This window comes from Pipistrellus kuhlii, unplaced genomic scaffold (genome assembly GCF_014108245.1).
Source record: "Pipistrellus kuhlii isolate mPipKuh1 unplaced genomic scaffold, mPipKuh1.p scaffold_m20_p_38, whole genome shotgun sequence".
In the NCBI taxonomy this organism is placed as follows: Eukaryota; Metazoa; Chordata; class Mammalia; order Chiroptera; family Vespertilionidae; genus Pipistrellus; species Pipistrellus kuhlii.
This window is the reverse complement of record NW_023425538.1, coordinates 1,858,272-1,879,974: the sequence shown is the minus strand read 5'-3', so window position 1 is coordinate 1,879,974 and position 21,703 is coordinate 1,858,272. Positions and strand designations below refer to the sequence as shown.

Here is a 21,703-nt window from a genome sequence, read left to right as displayed (position 1 = left end):
CGGCCGAGGGTGGCAGGCTGGGGTGACTCTCCTGGCATACCAGAGCTGCAAATGCTTGAGGGCAAGTTGATCAGGCAGGGACCATAGATAACTCTAGAAAATCCAAACCACTCTCCTAGGGCCACCCTTACCCTTTCCGAAAGGATCCCATTTCAAATCTGTACCTGAGGCAGCACAGGGTAGGGGATATGGGGTCAGGATCCTGGTCAGCTCCCTGACGTCTGGCCCAGGCCTGTCCCTCTGGCTGGCTGAGGCCTCCAGTCTACGTCCCTCTGAGCCTCTGTGCAGAGCAGTGACATGACTGACCCCCGCAGGCAAACTGCTCATGGTCAATGAGCTATACGTTTGTTTACAGCATCGTAGTTCCTACTACACATCATTACCATGCTCTTAAATTTAGTAACTAAAACACTTCCAGTTAACCTTGGCAGTTGATAAAATTATCCATGAAGTGGGGTGGGGGGCAGAGGGATGAAGAGCAGCAGGGCAAGTGTGTGTGTGTGAGAACAAGAGGGAGAGCGAGAGGGAGAGCGAGAGCGAGAGAGAAAGAGAGAGAGAGCGAGAGCGCTCTGCCTTATGGCTCGGGCATGAGAGGGAGGACTTTGCAACCCCAGCATCACCACCACTTGCTGTCCCTCTAAGGTCCAACTTCAGTCCCATGAGGGGCAAGCCTGGGCCCTCATCAGGACAGGGGTCTATGCTGCTCTCTCTACCACTGTCCCTCGTACTGAAATCCAGCCCTTCACACCCAGGCCCAGTGCTTGGGACACTGCCTGACACACAGTAGCTTCCCAGACACACAGTAGCTTCCCAATATGACATTACACCCCAAGAACTAAAAATAAGTGGGTTATGGATTTGGGCAAACAAAAATAGATCTGGAGATGGATGGTGGTGGTTATACAACAATGTGAATGTGCTGTACACCAATGGACAGTATATTTAAAAGTGGTTCTGGCCGGTTTCTCAGGGATTAGGCATGGCCTGTGGACAGAAGGATCGCAGGTTTGATTCCCAGTCAAGGGCATGTATCTCAGTTGCAGGTTCCCCAGCTCCAGTAGGGGTGCTGGAGGGAGGCAACCAATCGATGTGTCTCTCTCACCTCAATGTTTCTCTTACTCCTCCTCCCTTCCACTCTCTCTAGTAATCAATTGCGGGGGGGAGGGGGTAATATCCTTGGGTGAGGATTTTATTTAAAAAAAAAAAAAAAGTTAAAATGGTAATTTAAAATATATATATTCTTACTAATTTCAAAGAGGAAGGGAGAGGAAGATAGACATAAACATCAATGAGAGAGAATCATTGATCGGCTGCCTCCCACACATCCCACACTGGGGATCAGCCCAAAACTTGGGCATGTGCTCGAACTGGAAACAAACCGTGGCCCCCTAGTTCACAGATCAACGCTCAACCACTGAGCCATGCTAGCTGGGCTAACATGGTAAATTTTATGTTATGTATATTTTACCACAATTAAAAAAATGAATAAGGTCTAATCTCATCTTCACCTGCTCTACGTTCTCTTCCAAACTCACCACCACTCTGGTCACCCACTATCAGATCTGTTCTCTAAATGGAAAAAGGGCCCCCATGCTCCTTCTGGGTCCTCCCCTCTCTTATGCTCCTTTTCAGCTGGTGTCGTCGAGCCCTTGGCTTTGAACACAACAGTCCCCTCAGAATTCCCCGAAGCTGCTGACCTCCAGCCCAGGTGGCCCTGCTCAACCATCAAGGTGAAAGTCGAAAAGCCAAGTGCCCTCCCACCCAACCCGCTCCGCCTTCCCTGGCCTCCCGGCCTCACAGAGTACCTTCCTCTAGGAGCTCCAGTCTCCCATCCAGGAGTGATCCCTGCTTACCTCCCCCCTACCCCAACGCCCAGTCTCTCAGAGCACCCTGCTGCTCCTCTGAAGCACACTGAGGCCATCCATTTCTGTCCTCCCCACCAACCTTCCTTTCTCCAGCTACTGCCTCCCTGCTCCACCCTACCCTCCAGCAACTTATCCTCCTAGGGCCACAGCCAGCTTCATAGAAGGCAACTCAGGTCATTACTGCCTGCCTCAAACCTCCCCACTCCTCAGTGCTCTGGGGGTGATGTCCAAATTCCTCCTGCAGAGTTGTAAAGCCTCAGTAGGACCCCCCACCCCCCACCTGTGCTGAAGGGCAGGCCCTCACTCCTTGGCGGCCACACGGGCCTCTCTGCGCTCCTTGTCCAAGGCAGGCCTCTGCGCAGCCGTGTCTTCTGCCTGAACACTCCTCTTGAACTTTATGTAGCTGCTTTCTCATTCCCAGCTCAGCCTGGCACCTCCCCCAAAAGGTCTTCCTACCCCCAACACCTGAAGAGGCCCTGGTCTGCCCCAGCTGGTTTAGAGCGTCCGCCTGCAGACTGAGAGGTGCTGGTTTGATTCTGGTCAAGGGCACATGCCCAGGTGGCAGCATGATCCTCAGTAGGGGCGGGCAGGAAGCAACTAATCAATGATTCTCTCTCATCATTGATGTTTCTATCTCTCTATCCCACTCCCTTCCTCTCTGAAATCAATAAAATATATTTTAAAAAATAAAATAAATTAGTAAAGAGGCCCCGGCCACTTTCACTCATCCCTCAGTCCGTGGTCACTTCAATGCCCATCTCCCTGGCTGGAGCAGTCAGCACCCATGGGCAGGGCTTGTCTGTCTTGCTCACAGAGGTCCCAGCTCCTAGAGCACAGAGTAGGGGCTGTACAGCGGCGAACAAGTGGAAATCAAACCCACATGAATCCCTCACCTTCAAATGGAGCCTGCAACTTGGAAGCCACCAACAGAGAGAGAGACAGAAACAGGTGAACCTAGGAAGGGGGAGGCAGAGGGACAGAACCGAGGCAGCATTCTGGTGAGGGGAGGAGGCCCAGCTGCACGCTGACCGCGGCCAGTGCTCCCCTGGACTTGGCCTGCAGCAGACATGGCCCACATGTGTGCAGGGAGCCTGACATTCAGAGACATAGCCCAACTCTTCACTGCAACCCCTCCATCACATGCTTTGTGTGAAACGCAATCCTGTGACTCACCTTAAAGGAGGGGAGGAAAACATTTGAAAGTCAAAAATATATTAAAACAGCTATTTTCTTCTCTCGGCACCGGCCTCCCTTCCCAGTGCCCCTTGCCCACCACCCGCCACTGCCTTTCAGAGAAAAGACGCCCAGGGCAGGAAGACGGAGGTGCCCCTGCTGCAGCCCAGGGTCTGGGGAGGTCCCTCCAGCCTGGGAGTGAGGCTGCTAACAGTCTCAACAGGCTCGACGCCACTGTCGACGAGGGGGCCGCTGGGAGGCCGGAGGTGCAGGAGGGTCAGGCAGGATGCAGCGGACAGTCGGGCCTTACCACATGGACAGAAAACAGAAGATAAATGAATAGAATGAAGAATAGGGAGAAAAAAAGAAGTTAAAGTTGGGGGGTGGGGGCCGGAAGAGTGATGGGAGGGAAGTCAGGAAGTGGCAGGGTGGGGGAATAAGGGAGACCCCCGGGCAACACCTGCTCCTGGGGACCAAGAGGCCGAGAAGCTGGGGTTTGAGGCAGTGGAGGCTGCTGAGAGGGAGGGCGGGCATATAGGAGGGATAAAGGGCACTTGGCACTCGGGAGAGGTAGAAAGGAGGGCCCTGCCAAGGCCACAGTCGGAAAGGACGGAACAGAGGACACGAGAGAAGGGAAAGTCCCAGAGTGGCCAGCCAGGCCACAACGACCATCTCGGACTCAGTAAACGGGATGCATCCCCACACAGCTTGGGCCGGGCTGGATGCCTGAGGGAGACCGCAGTGCCATCCAAGGCTGGGCCTGGCTGGAGACTGATGGAGTCAAGAGCCTGGAGAGGGGCCTGGGCCCCACCTGTGGGCTAGAAGGTCCTGCGGCCCAGTCTTTTGAACACGCTCACAGTGCCTGCATGGTCCATCTGGGCACCCAGGCCCTCGCTGGAGCTGCTCCCCCGGGGCCCCAGAGTCCTCTTAATGGTGACCTTGACCTCGGCTGATGACTTACTCTTGGTGCTCGTGACCTGGCTGTCCTGGGCCTCGGGCACAGGGGCAGCCTTGCCCAGTCTCTGGATGATGCTGACTTTGGACAGGGACCCTGGGCGGGAGGGAAGGGCCAGGCGCCGCAATGTAGGGGTGCTGGCCGTCATCGCTGAGCTTGTGGCCTTGGCTTTGACAGTCAGCACCGGCTGGGGACTGGCCTTGGTTGGGCCCGGGCCTAGCTTCTTCAGGACCCCGGCGTACTGTAGGACAGAGCTGCTGCTGTCGGTGTCGCTGTCCCAGGCCAGATCCTCATCCATCTCTGGGGTAGCCCCCAGTCGGCTGAAGACTCCCGTGGGCTGTGGAGTCAGAGACAGGACAAGTGAGTCATTCAGCATGTGTTCATGGACAGCTGCCACATGTGCCTGCTGGCCTCTGAGATCCAAGTTGAGAGGAACACCCATTGGTGACAAATAGACACTGGCAGGAGCCATGGCCGGGAGGTCCAGGGAACTGGGGGAGCCCAGAGGAGGCTCCTGATTTGGGTGGAGGTAAGGAAAGGCTCCCTGAGGAAGGGACATCTGAGATGAGACCTGAGAGTTGACCGGGACTAGAGAGGAAAAAGCACATGCCACAAAGTGGTAAGACCACAGCTAAGGTTTACAGATGAACAGGAGAGAAGATAAATTCGGTCATGACTGGACAGGCATTTTCTGAGTCCTGACTCTGTACCTGGCCCTGTGCTGGGTGGTGCTGGGGACACAGAGGTGCCCAAGACAGGCCTGGCCCTGACCTCAGGGGACTCAGAGTCCAGAGGGGAAGACAGACCTGGTACTGGAAGTGACAAGTAATTCTCTAATTACTAGTGATATATTCTGTGGAGGGGAGGAGGGTGCTGGAGAGCGGGAAATAGGGAAGACACCAGCATTTAAGCCCTCAGACCTCAGACTGAATCAGCAGCAAAAGGAGCAGCTGAGCCCCCAAGGCCGGAGTGAGAATCACTGCCGCACTCTTGACGTGGCTCCATCTTCAAGCCACATGATCCTGAGTGCCATTACCACGCTCATGCCAAGATTCTAGGAAGTGAGAAGAGGCCAGAGCGGGTAAGGCCTGGTGGGTGAGCGGCTGAGGCAGGAAATGCAGCTGGTGACATTGAAGGGTGCTTACCACGCCCCAGACCCCATAGCACCATGCAGGTACCTCTCACTTAATTCTCACGATCACCCGATGAGGTCGCTACTATACAGGAAACCAAGGTGGGAAGGGCATAAGTGCCATGGCCAAGGCCATGCAGCTAGGGGGTGACAGATTCACCCTGTGCAGGGGGCCAGGTGGGGTGCTCCTAGGCACCATGCCCAGGGCATGTTACTGCAGGGCCAAGGGGAGAAGAGAGGGCTTGCAGGGGGCGGGAGCGGCTGTCCTGTGGCAGCACCCACTGCTGCTGGGGGAGAAGGGCTGCAGGGTGAGCAGTTCGGAGGCCACTGCCCTATGCAGACAGGGAGAGGCGGCAGAGCAGGCAAGACAGATGGCGCCATCCGTCTGGTGACTGCCTAGAATGAGGACCTTGGGGCGTCCCCTGAGGCAGGGCCCAGGAGAGGGGTTGCTTTGGGGATGATGCTGAAGGTGGCAGCATCCAGGAGTCAGCCAGACCCCAGGACTGGATGTCGGGACAGGTCAGGGCAGAAGATGGGAATCAAAGAAGGGAACTGAGGCTAGAAAGGAAGGTGGGATGGGCCCAGGGTGTGCCAGGGGTGAGATGTGGGAGTGTCAGGAACAACACCCAGGGAGGACAAGAATTTGAGAGCCCTGAGTGGCTCCCCAACCTCCAACTTACTTTATTGCCCGTCGTGGTGTCTGCCTTGGTCTCGGCACCGAGGCGGTCGAACACAGACGTCCTGTGGAGACCTGGAGGAAGCAAGCCCATCGTTCAGCACCTGCTGAGTGGCCCCGTGGCCCAGACCCGGGTGAACTTGTGCAGACAAGGGAGGGGACAGCACGGCAGGTTGGATCCCAAGCAGCGCTGGTACAATAGGCACAGGCTGGGCCCAGTTAGGCTTTGTCTACACTTTTTGGTTAACACTGACCTTAACCCACCGGCTGCTGGCTGGTGTCAGCTGTGGGAAGGATGAGCTAAAATTGACATATGGTCCTTGTACCTCGTACAAGTTCATCAAATGTGTGTGCAGAAGAGTTCTTGATCACTACTCGGGCCTCTCACACTTTTTGGGGTCATAGACCTCTGAGAAAATCTGATGAATGGTAACAAGTTCTCTCTATAAATAACAACCTAACAGTCACCAACAGAATGCTTGATACGATACACAAATACTGTGGAAATATTAAACAATCATTAGCAAGAATGAACATAGCCGTTCCAGTACCCCATGAATACCAAAATCCGAGAAGTTCAAGTCCCTCATATAAAATGGCACAGTATGTGCAGATCATCTCTATTTTCATGGTGTTAAAGCAGGGTACACCTACTTATCACTCTGTCATTGACAGGCATCAAGGGTAGCACTCAGCACATGGCAAATTCAAGTTTTGCTTTTTTGAAATTTCTGGGCTTTTTTCCCCCTTTGAATAATTTTCTTCTTTTTTTTTTTCTTCTTTTTTCCTTTTTCTGTTAATCCTCACCAGAGGATATTTTTTCCCATTGATTTTTAGAAAGAGAGGGGTAATGGGGAAGGAGGAAGAGAGAGAGAAACATTGATGTGAGAGAGAGACATCGGTCGGTTGCCTCCCACATGCACCCTGATTGGGGTGGGGATCAAACCTGCAACCCAGGTACATGCCCTTGACCAGGAATCAAACCCCCAAACCCTTTGATGCACTGGCCAGTGCTCTAACCTCTGCAAACACCAGCCAGGGCTTCTCTGAATATTTTCAATCTGCAGTTAGTTGGGTCCACGGATGCAAAACTCATGGATACGGAGGATGGACTGTAGATGTACATACACTAAAGTGAAAAGATCTCAATAGAAGAGTAACAGAATAATACCTACAGGATGATGCTACACATTTAGAAGGAAAAAACACCCATGTGTGTGGACATGTATACAGATGCAAGTGAGTTCATGGATGTTAGCCTGGAAAAGTTAGCGACAGGCAGGGAGATGGGAGGGAGGGAAGCAGTCTGTTTTTACTGTACGTGCTTCCGCATCATCTGAACGTTCCCCCATGAGAACACAGACTATATTCTGAGTCCACAGAGCGCCATCTCCACGCACCAAATACAAGCTGCAGCGCTGGACTGAATCTCAACCAGACCCCTCGGGCTCATCATGGCAATTCCCACTTCTTGGACACCTGCCCTCAGCCAGACACAGCACAGCTTCAGAGGCAGCCATCACCAAATCCACGCCCCGAACCCTCCCCACCCTCACCCGTGAAGAGGCCCAGGCTGAGGGACTAAGCAGACCTGCAACGCTAACCTCAGGGCACAGGGCACAGGTGGTGCCTACCCCCTCTTCTATGGCTCCATTGCTGTTCCCTTGGTCCAAGGTCCCCTGGGTCCCTTTACAGCCTGCTTCCAGCCAACGCCAGCGGGATGAGAGCAAAAGAGAAACAGCCTATGCCAGCGTGCACCCCTGCCAGCCCGGTACCTTTCGCCGCCTGCTGTTGCTCAAGGATCTTGCGGGTCCGGGGGGTGGTGCCCTTGGGCATGTTGATGATGTATTTCCCCTCCATCTCAGCAGTGACCCTGCGGCGCTTGCTGGGAACAGTCAGGCTCTCCTCTTCCCGGCGGGCCAGGGCAGCTGGGGAAGAGGGTGTGGCTGAGCGCCTTCTAGGATAGGATGTTCTTCCAGGATAGGGACCAAATGCCCTGCAAAGGGCACATATGTGCCCTTCATCTCCATGCATTCGCATGGCTGGAACCCCTTATGTTCCCAACCACCCCTATTACCACGGCCTCTGAACCACCGAGAAACTCAGATGAGAAACTCAGAGGTCTGAGCCAGACGGGCAGAAGGTACTCGGAAACCCCAGGCTGCAGTGGGCCTCCCGTTCTCTGTGGCTGTCCACCCAAGCAGGCTCCCCTCCCAGCCCAGTCTCCCCTCAGACATGGTTGGGAGGGGAGGTTACAGGGCCCCACCAGATAGTGGTTTCACAGGTGTGCTCACCTTTCAAAAATGAATAAAGTCCTAAACTTACAATCTGTATGTAACTAAATTTTAACTCCATTTTTACAAAAAAGAATTCCCTCCAATGTGTGGAGGGGGAAGAGTGCCAGTCCCTCCCAGGCTAACTTTTCAATACTTTAGACAGTAATTGTAACTTTCCTTCTCATGGCATGCAAATCACAAGGCCAGAAGGGGGGTGAGGCACTCCCAAGCGCCCTCAGCAAAAAGGGAGCACGCAGGGTGCCAAAGAGTGGGCAGGGCATGATGGGGCTGGGGTCAGATTACGAAGCCCCCTCCCCGGGCCTCAGGTTCCACTTGTGCCAACATCATGTTGTGGGATGGGTCCAACAAAGGGGGAAAGTGGCAACACAGAGAGGGCTTGACAGCCCTAAGGCCAGAGTCCCAATCCCAGCTTTCAAGCTGAGACCTAGAAGAGCAAGGCCAGCCTCGGAGTCTGCAAAGGAAGCTCGCTGCAGAGAAGGGACCCGGGGCAAAGGCCCCACGGGGAGGATCCTGGAAGGGCCAGAGGCAGCCAGCAGGAGAAAGGGACACAAGAGAGGCATCCACTTAGGACTGGGTTTTATTGTTGGAATAATGGGAAGCCCTGGAGAGTTCTAGACAAAGGAGTGAAAGATCTGGTTGAGGGTTCTGGAAGATCCCTCTGCCTGCTGAGAGGAACAGTAGCTTCTTTGCCATGTGGGGCTCAGTGAACATCTGTTAAAAAAGACTGAACCACCTCTAGTCAACAGTACTGCTGTGTACACTTAAAACTTTGTTAAGAGGGTAGACCTCATGTTAAGTGTTCAGACCCCAATAAAATAAAATTAAAAAGACCGAAGTGCACCTGTGCTTACACACACCATCTCAGGTGCTTCTGACTGTCCTCTGGTAGGGCGCCCCCAGCCCCATTCTATAGGCGTGGAAAGCGAGGCCCCCAGAGGTGCGGTGACTTGATCAATGACAAACCCTTTGAACCTGGTGGCCTTCAGGCACTCACAACGCTGGGAACATGACCCCCATCTGCCAGCCCACATTCACCTCCAGCCCCTCGCACCAGCTGCCCCAGGCCCTCACCAGCGGCCTTGGCACTCTTTGCTGCCATCTTATTGGACACGGTGACAGAGATCTTAGAGGTACTGGTGTCTGGCCGCCTCGGGGGAGTTCCAGGTGGGGAGTCTCGGTTCAAGCTGTTGGCGATCATTCGGGAGGCGGCTGCAGGGAGGAAAGGGAAGAGTCAGTGCAGGGGGCAGAGCCAGCCTTGGGACTGAACGGGGAAGGAGCAGCCAGAGTTCCTTCGTGGCGGTGCGGTCCTCCTGTGGGGATGCCTGGGGTTGGGTGGGCCAGTCTTTCCAGGAGCTAGCCTACCCCTTCCTGCCCTGAGGGTCTTTCCTGAGACCCAAGACCAGGCTGGCCCCTACCATACTTCACCCATCAGTTAGTGATGCACCCCTTGCCCCTCCTCTCCACGCTGCACTTCAGCCAAGCTGTTCCCTTGGCGGGGCACGCAGTTCCCGGGTTCCACAGGTCTGCTCGGCCTCTTCACGCAGGTCTCCTCTCACATGGTCTCCTCAGAGAACGCTTCCTGGACCACCCCACCAACCTGCCCTGCTCTACACTTTCTCTTCCTTCAGAGTCCTTGTTGCTGCTCAACACTAAGCTGCATTATTTGTTCACTGGTGGATTCTCCCAGAGCACGCAAGCTCTCTGAGGAGCCTGCCTGTTCACTGCTGTATCCCAGTGCCCATATTTCTGACACTTCACAGCCCTCAATCAGCATCTACTGAAAAGATGAACACTACCACCAAACCCCCCACATCTGTGCTAGACAGACCCTACTGATAACCAACTATACAGACAGGGAGCTGGGATTCCGAGTGGGGTCACTCAGCCAGGCCTGGGAATGTGGGTCTGGCTCCACTGGGGAAAGAAAAGCGGTGACCTCCCTCTGGGCGTGGGGGACAGTCTCTGATGGACCCTGTTTTCTACAGAGCAGGAGAGTGATGCCCTAGACTTGTGGTCGGCAAACTTTGCGCTCATGAGCCATATGCGGCTCTTTGGCCCCTTTAGTGTGGCTCTTCCACAAAATACCACGGCCAGGGCGAGTCTATTTTGAAGAAATGGCATTAAAAGAAGTTTAAAAAATTTGGCTCTCACCGAAACCTGTTTGCCTCAATATATAGAGCGTCGGTCTGCAGACTGAAAGGTCCCAGGTTCGATTCCGGCCAAGGGCATGTACATTGGTTGTGAGCACATCCCCAGTGGGGGTTGTGCAGGAGGCAGCTGGTCAATGTTTCTCTCATCATCAATGTTTCTAGCTCTCTTTCCCTCTTCCTTCCTCTCTGTAAAAAATCAATAAAAATATATATATTTTTTAAATTGGCTCTCAAAAGAAATTTCAATTGTTGTACTGTTGATATTTGGCTCTGTTGACTGATGAGTTTGCCGACCACTGCCCTAGGGTATAAGGTGAGAACTGTAGCATGTAAGGCTGAGCAGCAGAGGCCAATCCCAGCATGGGAGGGAGACATATAATCATGGTAAGTTAGCACCATTTAGGCAAAGGGAAAACAACTGTCTGTCTCTCCTGAATGTCAGCATCAGGTGCTTTGTGCTCTGACATCATGACTGTTGCTCACATCGTGTACCGTCTGTGAGGTCATTCAGCTGTACTGTTGTGATCTGAACCCTTTTCTGCATGTAAGTTGTAGGAGATGTTTACAGAAACAAACCCCCAATTTGTTCAGCCTCCCTTGACCATGCCTTTGCGTAGGCCCTGCCTACAATGACTCTGGGTTGAGCCATGTGACTGGTTCTGGCCAATGGGACAAGAGCAAATGTTATACAAGCAGAGGCTTAGAGGTGATCTGAAAAATGGGGGCTGCCTTCCTGTGCTGCTTTTGGGAGTCCTGCACCCACCCTTGTATGGAAGAGGCTGAGCTAGCTGCTAGGAAATAAGAGGCTCGTGCCCAATGGCCCCGTTGACATCCAGCCAACCATCAGATGTGTGCTGAGATCTCCTGGATCACCGGGACCAGCTGAGCGGGCCCGGAGCAGAAATGACCAACCAAGTCATAAAGCCATGGGAAAGAAATGTCGGTGTTTTAAACCAGTTTTGGGGTGGCTTGCTAAGTAGCAAAGGCTAACAAATATGCATGTTATATTTTTTAGGTGTTTTTTTATGTTTATTTTTTTTTAATGTATCATAATAATAAAGAAACAAAAGTATAACTAGAGCCGGTTCTCACCATTCACTGATTCCATATTTTCAAATTCACCTCTTCACTAAAATTTACTTGTAGCCCCCAAAACGAACACTCATAGTGCCTCTGTGGTCATTCACAGACATGCCTAGAAAGGAGAAAAACCTGAGTCGCCCAACACCCACACTGCCAACTGAGGTCGAACAAGCCACGCGCTGTGTTCTTGTTTCAGCTCTCATACCGTGAACAAGTGGTCTATGACCGTGCTGATTAAAACGACCCCCTAAGCACAGCACTGAAGTGCTGTCTGTGTTCCTGAGTGCAAGGAGGCACTGATGTATGTGCCTTATGGAAAAAATACTTGTGTGAGATTAGCTCCGTTCAGGAATGAGTTATAGTGTTATTGATCACAGTTCAATGTTAATGAATCAACAATATACAGTAAATAAAGTGTCTTTAAATGGAAACTCACATAAAAGAAGGTTCAGTATTGATCAGCTAAGGAAGAATGTGGTGATCAGAGGTTTGCAGAAACCTAACCTCGTATTGCCTATTGGAGCGAGATTCAGTGTTCACTAATTCGATGTTCGCAGTGACTACAGGACAGAACTACCATCAGCCCCTCATCACCCAGTGTATTTTTCCCTTAGAGAAGAGGGCCTCAGATGCCTTTGCTGCCACCTCTGCAGACTCCAGGTGTGTTTCCTTCACTGCAGGAGGGTAAGAATGAGCAGATGGGACTCACCACTAGGGGTGCCTCGGCGAATCTCGCCTGGGAGGGGGCTAGGGCTGCAGGGCACCGACTCAGTAGCAGCTTTGCACATGTCCTGTAAAAAAATAAAATAAAAATAAAAAGTGCCTGGGTTACCAGGGGGATGGGGCATCAGGTGAGGGAACATGGGACTCAGAAATCTAAACCAAACTAGGGGTATCAGAGCTGCTAGAAAAAAAAAATTTAACTCCTAACCAGGAGAAAACAGACAAACCCTGAGGGACAGTCTACAAAACATCTGACCAGTGCTCTACAAAACTGTCAAGGTCATGTCAAATCACTATATTGATACCTGAAACGAATATCATATTGTGTGTCAATTGTAATTGAAAATAAATTTAGCCCTGGCCATGGAGCTTAGTTGGTTAGAGCCTTGTCCCAATAAGCTAAGGCTGTGGGTTTGATCCCCAGTTAGGGCACATCCAGGAAGCAACCAATGGATGCATGAATAGTGGAACAACAAATCAATGTTTCTCTCCCTCCCTCTAAAAAATTTTTAAAGAGAGAGACAAAGAAGATATCAGTCAATGCAGTGAGGCATCCTGGAATAGGAAAAGGGTATCAGTGGAAAAGGAATGAAATCCCAAAAGCCTGTGGTTTAGTTAATGCTAGCATACTACGGTACATTTCTTAGTTTTGACAAATGTTCCACCACTATGTAAGATGTTAACATTCGGAGAAGCTGAGTGAAGGACACACAGAAACTTTCTGTACTACTGTTGGAACATTTCTAGAAGTCAAAAATTTTTCCCAGATTTAAAAGTTGAAAGAAAAAGAAGTGTTGCTCTGTGACCATCTCCGTGGTAACGCAGAGAACGCCCTGGCTGGAGAAAGCCCTCGCTGAGGGGCCTGTTGTGGATGGGAACTGTGAGGACCACCTCCGGGACAGAGGGAGCTACTGGGTATGAGAGTAACGCAGCAGCCACTCCGTGGCAGAGTAGAGTGCTGGAGTGCAGCTCTGAAGCAAGTTTCCTTCTTGGTCAAGTGTAGGGAGGAGCAAATGAGTTAATAAGTATAAGGGCAGAGACAGCCTGGCCGGCATGGCAAGCACATGGTAAGTGTTAGCAATTGTAACTTCACAAGCACTCCTTGCCACATACACTATTTGGTAGATGGCCAAAGCCACCCTAAGCAGCAGGGTGTGTGAAAAGCCTGTTTCCGAGAGACTCAGGAAGGTGACATCATTAGTCTAAGGACACTGTAACCAGAGGGGCCAACCAGCAGGGCCAGTAATGAATGGAACCACTATTCTGTTGGCCAAGTCACCAACTAGACTCCACATAGGAAGCTTCTGTCCCGGGGACAGAGAAGAATCCTGGTCATGATAATTATATTAGTAAGATGACAACTAGTAATAATAATACAGAGAGCTTTTACTGAAGCCCTACTGTTTATACTGTACTAGGCTTTATAATGTAATATTTACAATCATCCTGCAAAATAGGTTTGCCTATGTGCAAACTACAGATGGACAAAGGCTCAGAGAGGTTAGGCAATGTGCCCAATGTCACACAGCAAATGCAGAACCAGCCTGGGATCCCAGGTCTGCCTGCCTTTGCTTTTAAGCCTCCTGTCAGCTCTGCCACTGCCCCTCCCCCCAACCCTAAACCCAGGAACAGAGAGATGGCACAGAGCACCCACCTGGCGGTGTACCACCTTGGCATGCTTCAGGATGGCAATGATGTCGCCCACCACAGTCACGCCCAGCTCATTCATGATTTCCTTGTTAAGATCCAGCAGCATGCTCTTCTGGATCCTGTAGGGGAGGGTCAGCAGTGAGGCCACGGTGGCCCAGGGCAGAGGGCCAGCCAGCTCCCTGGCTCCTCCCCCCTCTCCCCGAGTTTAGCTCATCCCCTCAGCGCTCCTTACCTATTATCCACAAACATCACGGCGTAATTGACAGCAGGTCCCGGAGGAATGCCGGCTTCCTTAAAGAACTGGATCCACTCAGAAGTGGCTGGTGGGTGGACAGGATCATTACTCACATTATCCTCTTTAGAGAGCAGCCACAGCAAAACCACAACAGCAACGGCTCCCACAAATTAAATGCTTACCGAACACCAGGCCCAGGGCTGAGTGCTCACACAGGCGATGGGATTTCACCTGCCTGGCAACCTGTGGCTAAGCAGCACTGACTCCCCCACTTGGCCAATGAGGTGCAGGCAGGGGAGGGGGCACCTCGCCCCTGGCTTAGTGTTTCTAAATTCCTTCTTGTTTTCTTCGGTGTGACCTACAAATTGACCCTCCTCTGTTAGGCCAGGCGATAGGTAAGATCACTGATTTCAAGTAAAATCTTTCTTTTTTTTTTTTAGTATCTCTGAAACCAGGATTTATCTCACAATCGATGGTGTGCCATAATTGTCTTTTGTGGGGTTTTTAAAAATATATTTTTATTGATTTCATAGAGAAAAGGAGAGGGAGAGAGAGAGAGAGGCATCAAGCATCAGTGATGAGAGAATCATTGATCGGCTGCCTCCTGCATGCCCCTACTGGGGATCAAGCCCCCATCCTCGGCATGTGCCCTGACAGACCTGACGGGGAATCAAATTGTGACCTCCTAATTCATAGGTCGATGCTCAACAACGAAGCCGAGCTGCCAGTTTAATTGACAACATTCTTTTTCTTTCTCATGATACATAATATTACATCCAACATTCCCTGCTACTTTGTTTATTTTAATCCTCACTCAAGGATATGCTTAGCGAAAGGAAGGGAGAGGAAGGGAGCAAGGGGGGAGAGAGAAAAATATCAAATCCAACTTGAAACCCTTCAGTGCATAGGCCGACACTCCAACCAACTGAGCCAGGCTGGCTGGGGGTTGGGCAATGAGATTAGAAAAAATTTGGTATTGCTGTGCTCATTTTGCTTGAGACAACTGAGGCTCATTCGCTTGAGACACACTCCAGGTCAGATGTTTTATAGGTGGCAATGCGGGGCTCGGCACAAACCCACAGCCACACCTCACCCAAGGAGGGCCCTGCCCACCAGGTCACAGGCCTGCATCTCTTATTGAGAAAGGTGGGCTCCTGCCCAGAAGAAACGGTACCTTCTATTCTGCATGGGCTCTAGGCACCTGCGTAGCCAGGGTACCCTGGGTTCCATCAGCCAAAAGCAGGCAATTTTGTCTAAGTATTGAAAAGCACCACATAGCCGAAACCAGTTTGGCTCAGTGGTAGAGCATCAGTCTGGGGACTGAAGGGCCCCAGGTTTGATTCCGGTCAAGGGCATGTACATTGGTTGCGGGCACATCCCAGGTAGGAGGTGTGCAGGAGGCAGCTGATCAATGTTTCTCTCTCATCGACGTTTCTAGCTATCTCTCTCCCTTCCTCTCTGTAAAAAACTAATAAAATATATTAAAAAGAAAAAGAAAAGCACCACATAATGATTCCATTTATGTGAAACTAGAGGCCTGGTGCATGAAATTTGTGCACGATATGTGGGGGGGGGGGTGTCCCTCAACCCGGCCTGCACCTTCTCCAATCCAGAGCCCCTCAGGGAATGTCCGACTGCCGGTTTAGGCCCAATCCTCAGTCAGACATCCCTCTCACAATCTGGGACCACTGGCTCCTAACTGCTCACCTGCCTGCCTGCCTGATCGCCCCTAACTGCCCCCCCCCTGCCAGCCTGATCACCCCTAACTGCCTCTGCCTGTTGGCCTTGTTGCCCCCAACTGCCCTCCCTTTGCCCCCAACCATCCCCTTCTACTGGCCTGGTTGCCCCTAACTAGCGGCCCCTTTCCCCCCCCTTCCCCAGCTGGCCTGGTCGCCAACTGCCCCCTCTGCCAGCCTGGTTGCCCCCAACTACCCCCTTGCTGGCCTGGTCACCCCTCACAGCCTGCTGTCTAGTTGTTTGGTCATCCCTCACTAACCCCCCTGCAGGCCTATTGCCCCATGCAGTATGTCAACCTGCTGTTTAGTTGTTACTGTTACTGTGACAGCATCCCAGACAATTTGCATATTCCTCTATTATTAGTATAGATGTCCAGAACAGGTAAATCTAGAGATCCATAGAGATAGAAAGTGAATTTGTGAATTAGTGGTTTGAGGGTCCGGGGGTGGAGGGAGTGACTGCTAATGGACATTGGGTTTTTGGGGGAGATGAAAATGTTTTGAAAGAAATTGATTGTGGTGATGGTTGCACAAATCTGTGAATAGAAAAAAATATATAGCCCTAGCCAGTTTGGCTCAGTGGATAATTAGCCTGTGGACTCAAGGGTCCTGGGGTCGATTCCACTCAAGGGCACATGATTCCAGGTTGTGGGCTCGATCCCCAGTTGGGGGTGTACAGGAGACAGCCAATCAATGATTCTCTTCATCACTGATGTTCTATCTCTCTCTCCCACTCTGATATCAATAAAAATGTATTTTGAAAAAAGAAGAAAAGAAAGATATGTATAAAAACTTCTGAATTGTAGCCTTTAAACAAGTCATTGTAAAAATATGAACTGTATGTCAATCAAGCTCTTAAGGGGGGAAAAAGTACCACATAGGTTGGGAGTAGCTAGCTGCCTAAAGCAAAATGAACTGCAAAAAAAACTATGCCCAGAATCTTACATGCAATAACCTCCTTAATCCTCATTACACCCCAGGTTGTAGGAAGTATTAGTATCTCCAGTCTACAAGTGAGAAAACGGAGACTCTGAGAGGCCATGTGGGGGATCTGCTGGACTTCAATACCTAAGTCCTTTATGGCTAACGAGGCTGCAGGAGGCAAAGACACAGAGAGGAAGCGGGTAGGCCTTGAGCAGGCCTGGCTCCACCTCCATGGTCCTCACAGCACAGCTGTTCCTGTCTGTGACTGGCCCTCCCTCCCCCACATCTTCACCGGCAAGGTCATACCTCAAAGAGGTCAGTGGGGAGGGGGGCCCCAGAGAGAATTCCACAGACTCACCCATTGTCACTGAGACCATTGTCGCCCTGGCCCCCACGCAGCTCCCTGGAGCCTGGAAGAGAGAACAAGGGGAGAGGGCGTTGCGTTGCCACCGGCTGTGAGGCTTGTCCCTCTCGAGCTGCCTGCCTGCCGCCAGAGGAGAGTTCCTGGACCGGGGGCTCAGAGCCCAGGAATAGCCTGGAGCAGCTGGCAGGAAGTCAGCCTGGGACAGAGCTGCCACCACAACTATCACTTTGCCTGGGACAGCAAATGTCCACAGCTCTATTCCACACACCTCAAAAGTTTCTAGCTAGAAAAAGAGAGGAAGGAAAAAGAGAGGGAAAAAAGACAGCCCCTACCCAAGACTTTAACCATACTTCATTCATTCGTTCATTCATTCATTCAAAACTGTATGCTTCACACCTGTTGTGAAGCACTGTTCTAGGAGCTAGGGATGCTTAGCTGAACAAAAAATGAAATCTGGCATCTAGGTAAGGAAAGAGGGAAGGGAAACAGAGAGAGGAAACAAGCAGAACAGTTAAGATGTGGTGTGTCAGCCAGGCCAGTGTTGCTCAGTGGTTGAGCATCAATTTATGACCAGGAGGTCACGGTTCGATTTCCAGTTAGGGCACATGCCTGGGCTATAGGCCTGATGTCCAAAAGGGGGCATGCAGGAGGCAACCAGTCAATGTTTTGCCATTTTATTCTCACATTGACGTTTCTCTCTGTGTGTCCCCCACCATCCATTCCCTTCCTCTCTCTCTAAAAATCAATAAAAATATTTTTTTAAAGGAAAAAAAAGGTGTGATGTGTCAGAAAGCCTTTAGTGTCATGGAGAAACAAGGAGGGCCTGGGAAGAAAGAGGCTGCAATACTAAAGAGGGTGATCAGGGAAAAACACTCTAAAGTGGCATTCAGAGACCCAACCGTGGTGGAGGAGTGAGCAGTGTGGTTTTACAGAAGAGTTTTCCGGGAGAAAGTAAGTCCGATGCCTGAGCCAGGAGCCCGTCTGACATGTTGGAGGGGCAGCAGCAGCTGGCCTGGCTGCGTGGAGGGAGCAGGAGAGTGAGAGGAGACAAGGGCAGACAGGTGGGGCACCAAATCATGAGGGGCCTCAGAGAAGAAATGAAAAGCCAATTTTCACCTAAGAGATTAGCAGGTGCTAGAAAGGTGTTAGAGACATATTAGCACCAATGAAAACTTCCTCCTGGACATTAATAGCAGCTCTGAACAGAAACTAACAGAAGTAACTTTCTCTCCTGATGATTCAATGCTATCTGACTCAAGGAACACCCGTCCCAAACTTCCCACTTAGCCCTCATCCTCTTCTCTGACCCTGCCATATCCTCCAGTTCCCCTCCTTCATCCTTCACGCTGCTCCCTGCCACCCACCCCAGCCCCCAACTCTGATCCTTTGCCCTCACCCCCGTCCACCTCCTCTATGGGTGCAGAAAGCCCTCTGTCCAGCGCACTCCGTCTGTTGACCCCACACCCCCCCATTCTGATGGCCTAACAAGCAGTAAAAAATTAAAGACTCTGTAACCAGCCTGCAGGGTTCAAATCGGGCTCTACCACTTACTAGCTGTGTGGTCTGGGCAAATTACTTTACCAGTCGAGCTTCAGCGTCCACATCTGTAAACTGGGAAGATACAAACGTTCCTTACCTTAGCCCAGTGGTCGGCAAACTCATTAGTCAACAGATCCAAATAGCAACAGGACAATGACTGAAATTTCTTTTGAGGGCCAAATTTTTTAAACTTAAACTTCTTCTAACGCCACTTCTTCAAATTAGACTCGCCCAGGACGTGGTATTTTGTGGAAGAGCCACACTCAAGGGGCCAAAGAGCTGCATGTGGCTCGCGAGCCGCAGTTTGCCGACCACAGCCTTAGACAAATGCCGGGAGGGCACATGAGCTTCCATGTGTGAGGCACCTGAGATGCTGTCTAATGCTCTCCAGGCGTGGCTATTCTTAACGCCCAGGCTTCCCACCTAGCTGTCCCTAACACTCAGGGGCTTTGCCCACCTCCCAGTTCTCACACACAATGGCACTTGTGCGTGGAATGTTATCTTTTCCTGTTCTCCGGGCAAGCCCCTCTCCACTCTGCCTTGCTGCTGCTTTCTTTGTGAAGCTTCCCTACACATGAGATTCCCCCAGCAAGGATTCATCCTGCCTTTCCCTGGCTCCTACTGCATCCTTCACTGATGAACATGATCACCGACATCATTCCACCCTGTACTTGACTCTCTAACACCCACTTCCCTTCCTGGGTTTTACTACTGGACAAGAATAACTTAACTGCATCTCTCAAAGAGGCTTCCATAGTCAGGCAGAAAAACATCTGATACACCAGGACCTGAGCCAGGCACATGCTGATGCCTCACAACCTCCCCATGAGTGAGGACTAGCATCAGACCCATTTTAATCAATGAAAGAAACCAACTCATTGAGCTGCAGTCATTTGCCAAATGCCACGTCTAGCAAATGGCTTTACTGGAATTCAAAAAGAAGTTCTCCCCGATTCCAGTGCCCATGCAGTAGCTTCCACTGAATGTTCGCATGCCAGGGACTGAGTATATACATCTCAACCACAGGGGAAGAAAGTAAAAATGATCCCCATGTTACAGATGAGAATGGCAGCTCCAAGGTCACACAGTAAGTAACTACAGGGCCTGGACTTGAACCTAAGCCAGTCCAATGGCTGTGATTGATAATGTTGGCCAAGGGCTTACTATGAATCAGGCACTATGACCTGTCTTTGCAAGGTTTCAGTTAAAGCTTACCAGAAGCCTTTAAGTACTGGTATCCTCCGACAGCTGCAGAATTCCCTGCTGGACTCAGTTTCCTCTCTCCACCATTAAAAGCCCATCTCCAGCGCCGGTTCTCTGAATGGTGAGAATTATAACATTAATAATAATGAAAAAAATGACCATGCCCAAAACTCAAGTAATTACCATAAACCAGATAACCTGTGCTGAGCCCTTAAAAGGCATGGATACAAATCTTAATTTACCACTTCCTAACCCTGACTCTGGGGTAAATGGCTTAACCTTTCTTGCTTTTTTTAAAAATTGGTTTCAGAGAGGAAGGGAAAGGGAGAGAGAGAAACATCAGTGATAAGTGCAGCCAGCATCCCTCAAGAAGTCACAGTTCGAATCCTGGTCAGAGTATATGCCCAGGTTGTTGCTCTCTCTCGCCCTCTCTTCCTCTCTGAAATCAATAAAAACATATTTTAAAAAAAAATCAATAAGAGAGAATCATTAATCAGCTGCCTCCCGCACACCCTACACTGGAGGTCAAGCCCACAACCCAGGCATGTGCCCTGACCAGGAATTGAACTGTGACTTCCTGGTTCATAGTAGTTGATGCTCAACCACTGACACACGCGGGAGCCGGAGCCATGCAGGCAGGGCAACCTTTCTGGATTTCACATCCCTCGGTTACAAAATAAGAATGATAAGAGTAAATATATTCTTAAAGGAATAAATGAGTTCAATAAATGAGTTCAAAACACCAAGCACTTGGAATAATGCTCAACAGGTGATATGTGTATGAGTTCATAAACACCAAGCATGATTTCTTAAACACAGTGCTCAGCAGGTGATATGTGTGCAATAAATAAAATAAATCTTCAGTGAGCTAGGAAAAGGAAAAGACAGTCACTGACTTATACCAGTCCTATGCAAAATGTGAGCTGGGAACAGAGTATTAGGTAACTTGATGAGTTCTATGTACCTGACAATGTGGAATCACACTCAATTTAATGGATTGTTCTGCTTCCATTGTATTTCAGGTTAAGAGTTCCTTCTCATGGCCAGCCAGGCCAGTTTTCATTAGGACAGCAAAAAACTTTTCCTTCTCAAGTTAACTGACTGGAGGGGGATGCATCAGTAGTTTTAAAGAAAAAGAAAAATCATGGGATTTGGAAATTTGTAAGTGACAGGATGTCGATTTCCCTGGCTCCAGATTCCAAGTTGTTCCTGTTGCTGTCTTTGAGCTTCCTCCCTCCTTTCACTTCCTGGGAAGTCCCAGCTACAACAATGACTCTCAAATCATTATTATGAGTCTACTGAGTTTTACTCAATACGGTCCCAGGCCCTGTGCTAGGAGCCGTACACGCACATTTCATCAGCATCCTAAGAAGGACCCGATGATGTTCGGACTGTTCGCCCTCACTACATGAATAAGGTTCAGAGAGGTGAAGGCACAGGCCCGCTGCTACAACGTGGTGCTGAGACTTGAACTGAAATCTGCTGCTTCCAAGTCCAACAATCTTTCACGTTCCCACATCCAGATCTTTCCCGCCAAGCACAAGCATCATCATCAAAACTAACAATAACAATATATTAACGAGTGACCACTGTGCCAGGCGCGGAGCGAGCGGCTCCGACAAGCGCGAGCTGACTTCTCATTCCAAACCAGACACAGTCAGATACGGGCCCCCACTCTACAGAGGAGGAAACTGAGGTTCAGAGAAAGGTCTTTCATCCAGGACCGCATCGCAGCGCCCGTGGGCCCGGATGCCATCCATCCCCACCGTTTCCGGCCCAATCCCACCTCTCCCGGCCCACGCCTCACCTGGCCCTCGGGGCCCGCGCCCACTCGCGCCGCCCGCCCGCCCCTCCGGGAGGAACCAACTGTCAGACTCCCCCCGCCCCTGGCCCGGAGGTCCATCCCGAAAGCACAGCCGCTGCCGCCGGAAGCCGGGTTGACCCGCCCGCGGCCGCTCTAGCCACCAGGGCCACCACCAACGAGAGTGAGGCGGCAGC

At 51.0% G+C, this 21,703-nt stretch overlaps 1 protein-coding gene across 4 annotated transcripts; it reads right to left on the bottom strand.

Moving 5' to 3' along the window:
- Nucleotides 1-3,060: 3,060 nt before the first annotated feature.
- Nucleotides 3,061-21,629, bottom strand: CUNH19orf47 (chromosome unknown C19orf47 homolog). Of its 4 annotated transcripts, none has more exons than XM_036408242.1 (10): nt 21,513-21,629; nt 19,718-19,819; nt 16,958-17,009; nt 13,937-14,024; nt 13,709-13,823; nt 12,041-12,122; nt 9,170-9,307; nt 7,577-7,729; nt 5,806-5,876; nt 3,061-4,330 (listed from the first exon to the last, which is right to left on the bottom strand). In XM_036408242.1, the coding sequence occupies exons 3-10, from the start codon at nt 16,974-16,976 to the stop codon at nt 3,857-3,859; spliced, it is 1,140 nt and encodes a 379-aa protein (XP_036264135.1). In that variant the 5' UTR covers nt 16,977-17,009; nt 19,718-19,819; nt 21,513-21,629; the 3' UTR covers nt 3,061-3,856. The 4 variants fall into 4 exon arrangements, with proteins under 4 accessions (XP_036264135.1, XP_036264134.1, XP_036264133.1 ...); XM_036408241.2 differs by lacking the exon at nt 19,718-19,819 and having other exon boundaries at nt 3,061-3,343; nt 4,000-4,330; nt 21,513-21,586; XM_036408240.2 differs by lacking the exon at nt 19,718-19,819 and having other exon boundaries at nt 21,513-21,586.
- Between the last annotated feature and the right edge of the window lie 74 nt (nt 21,630-21,703).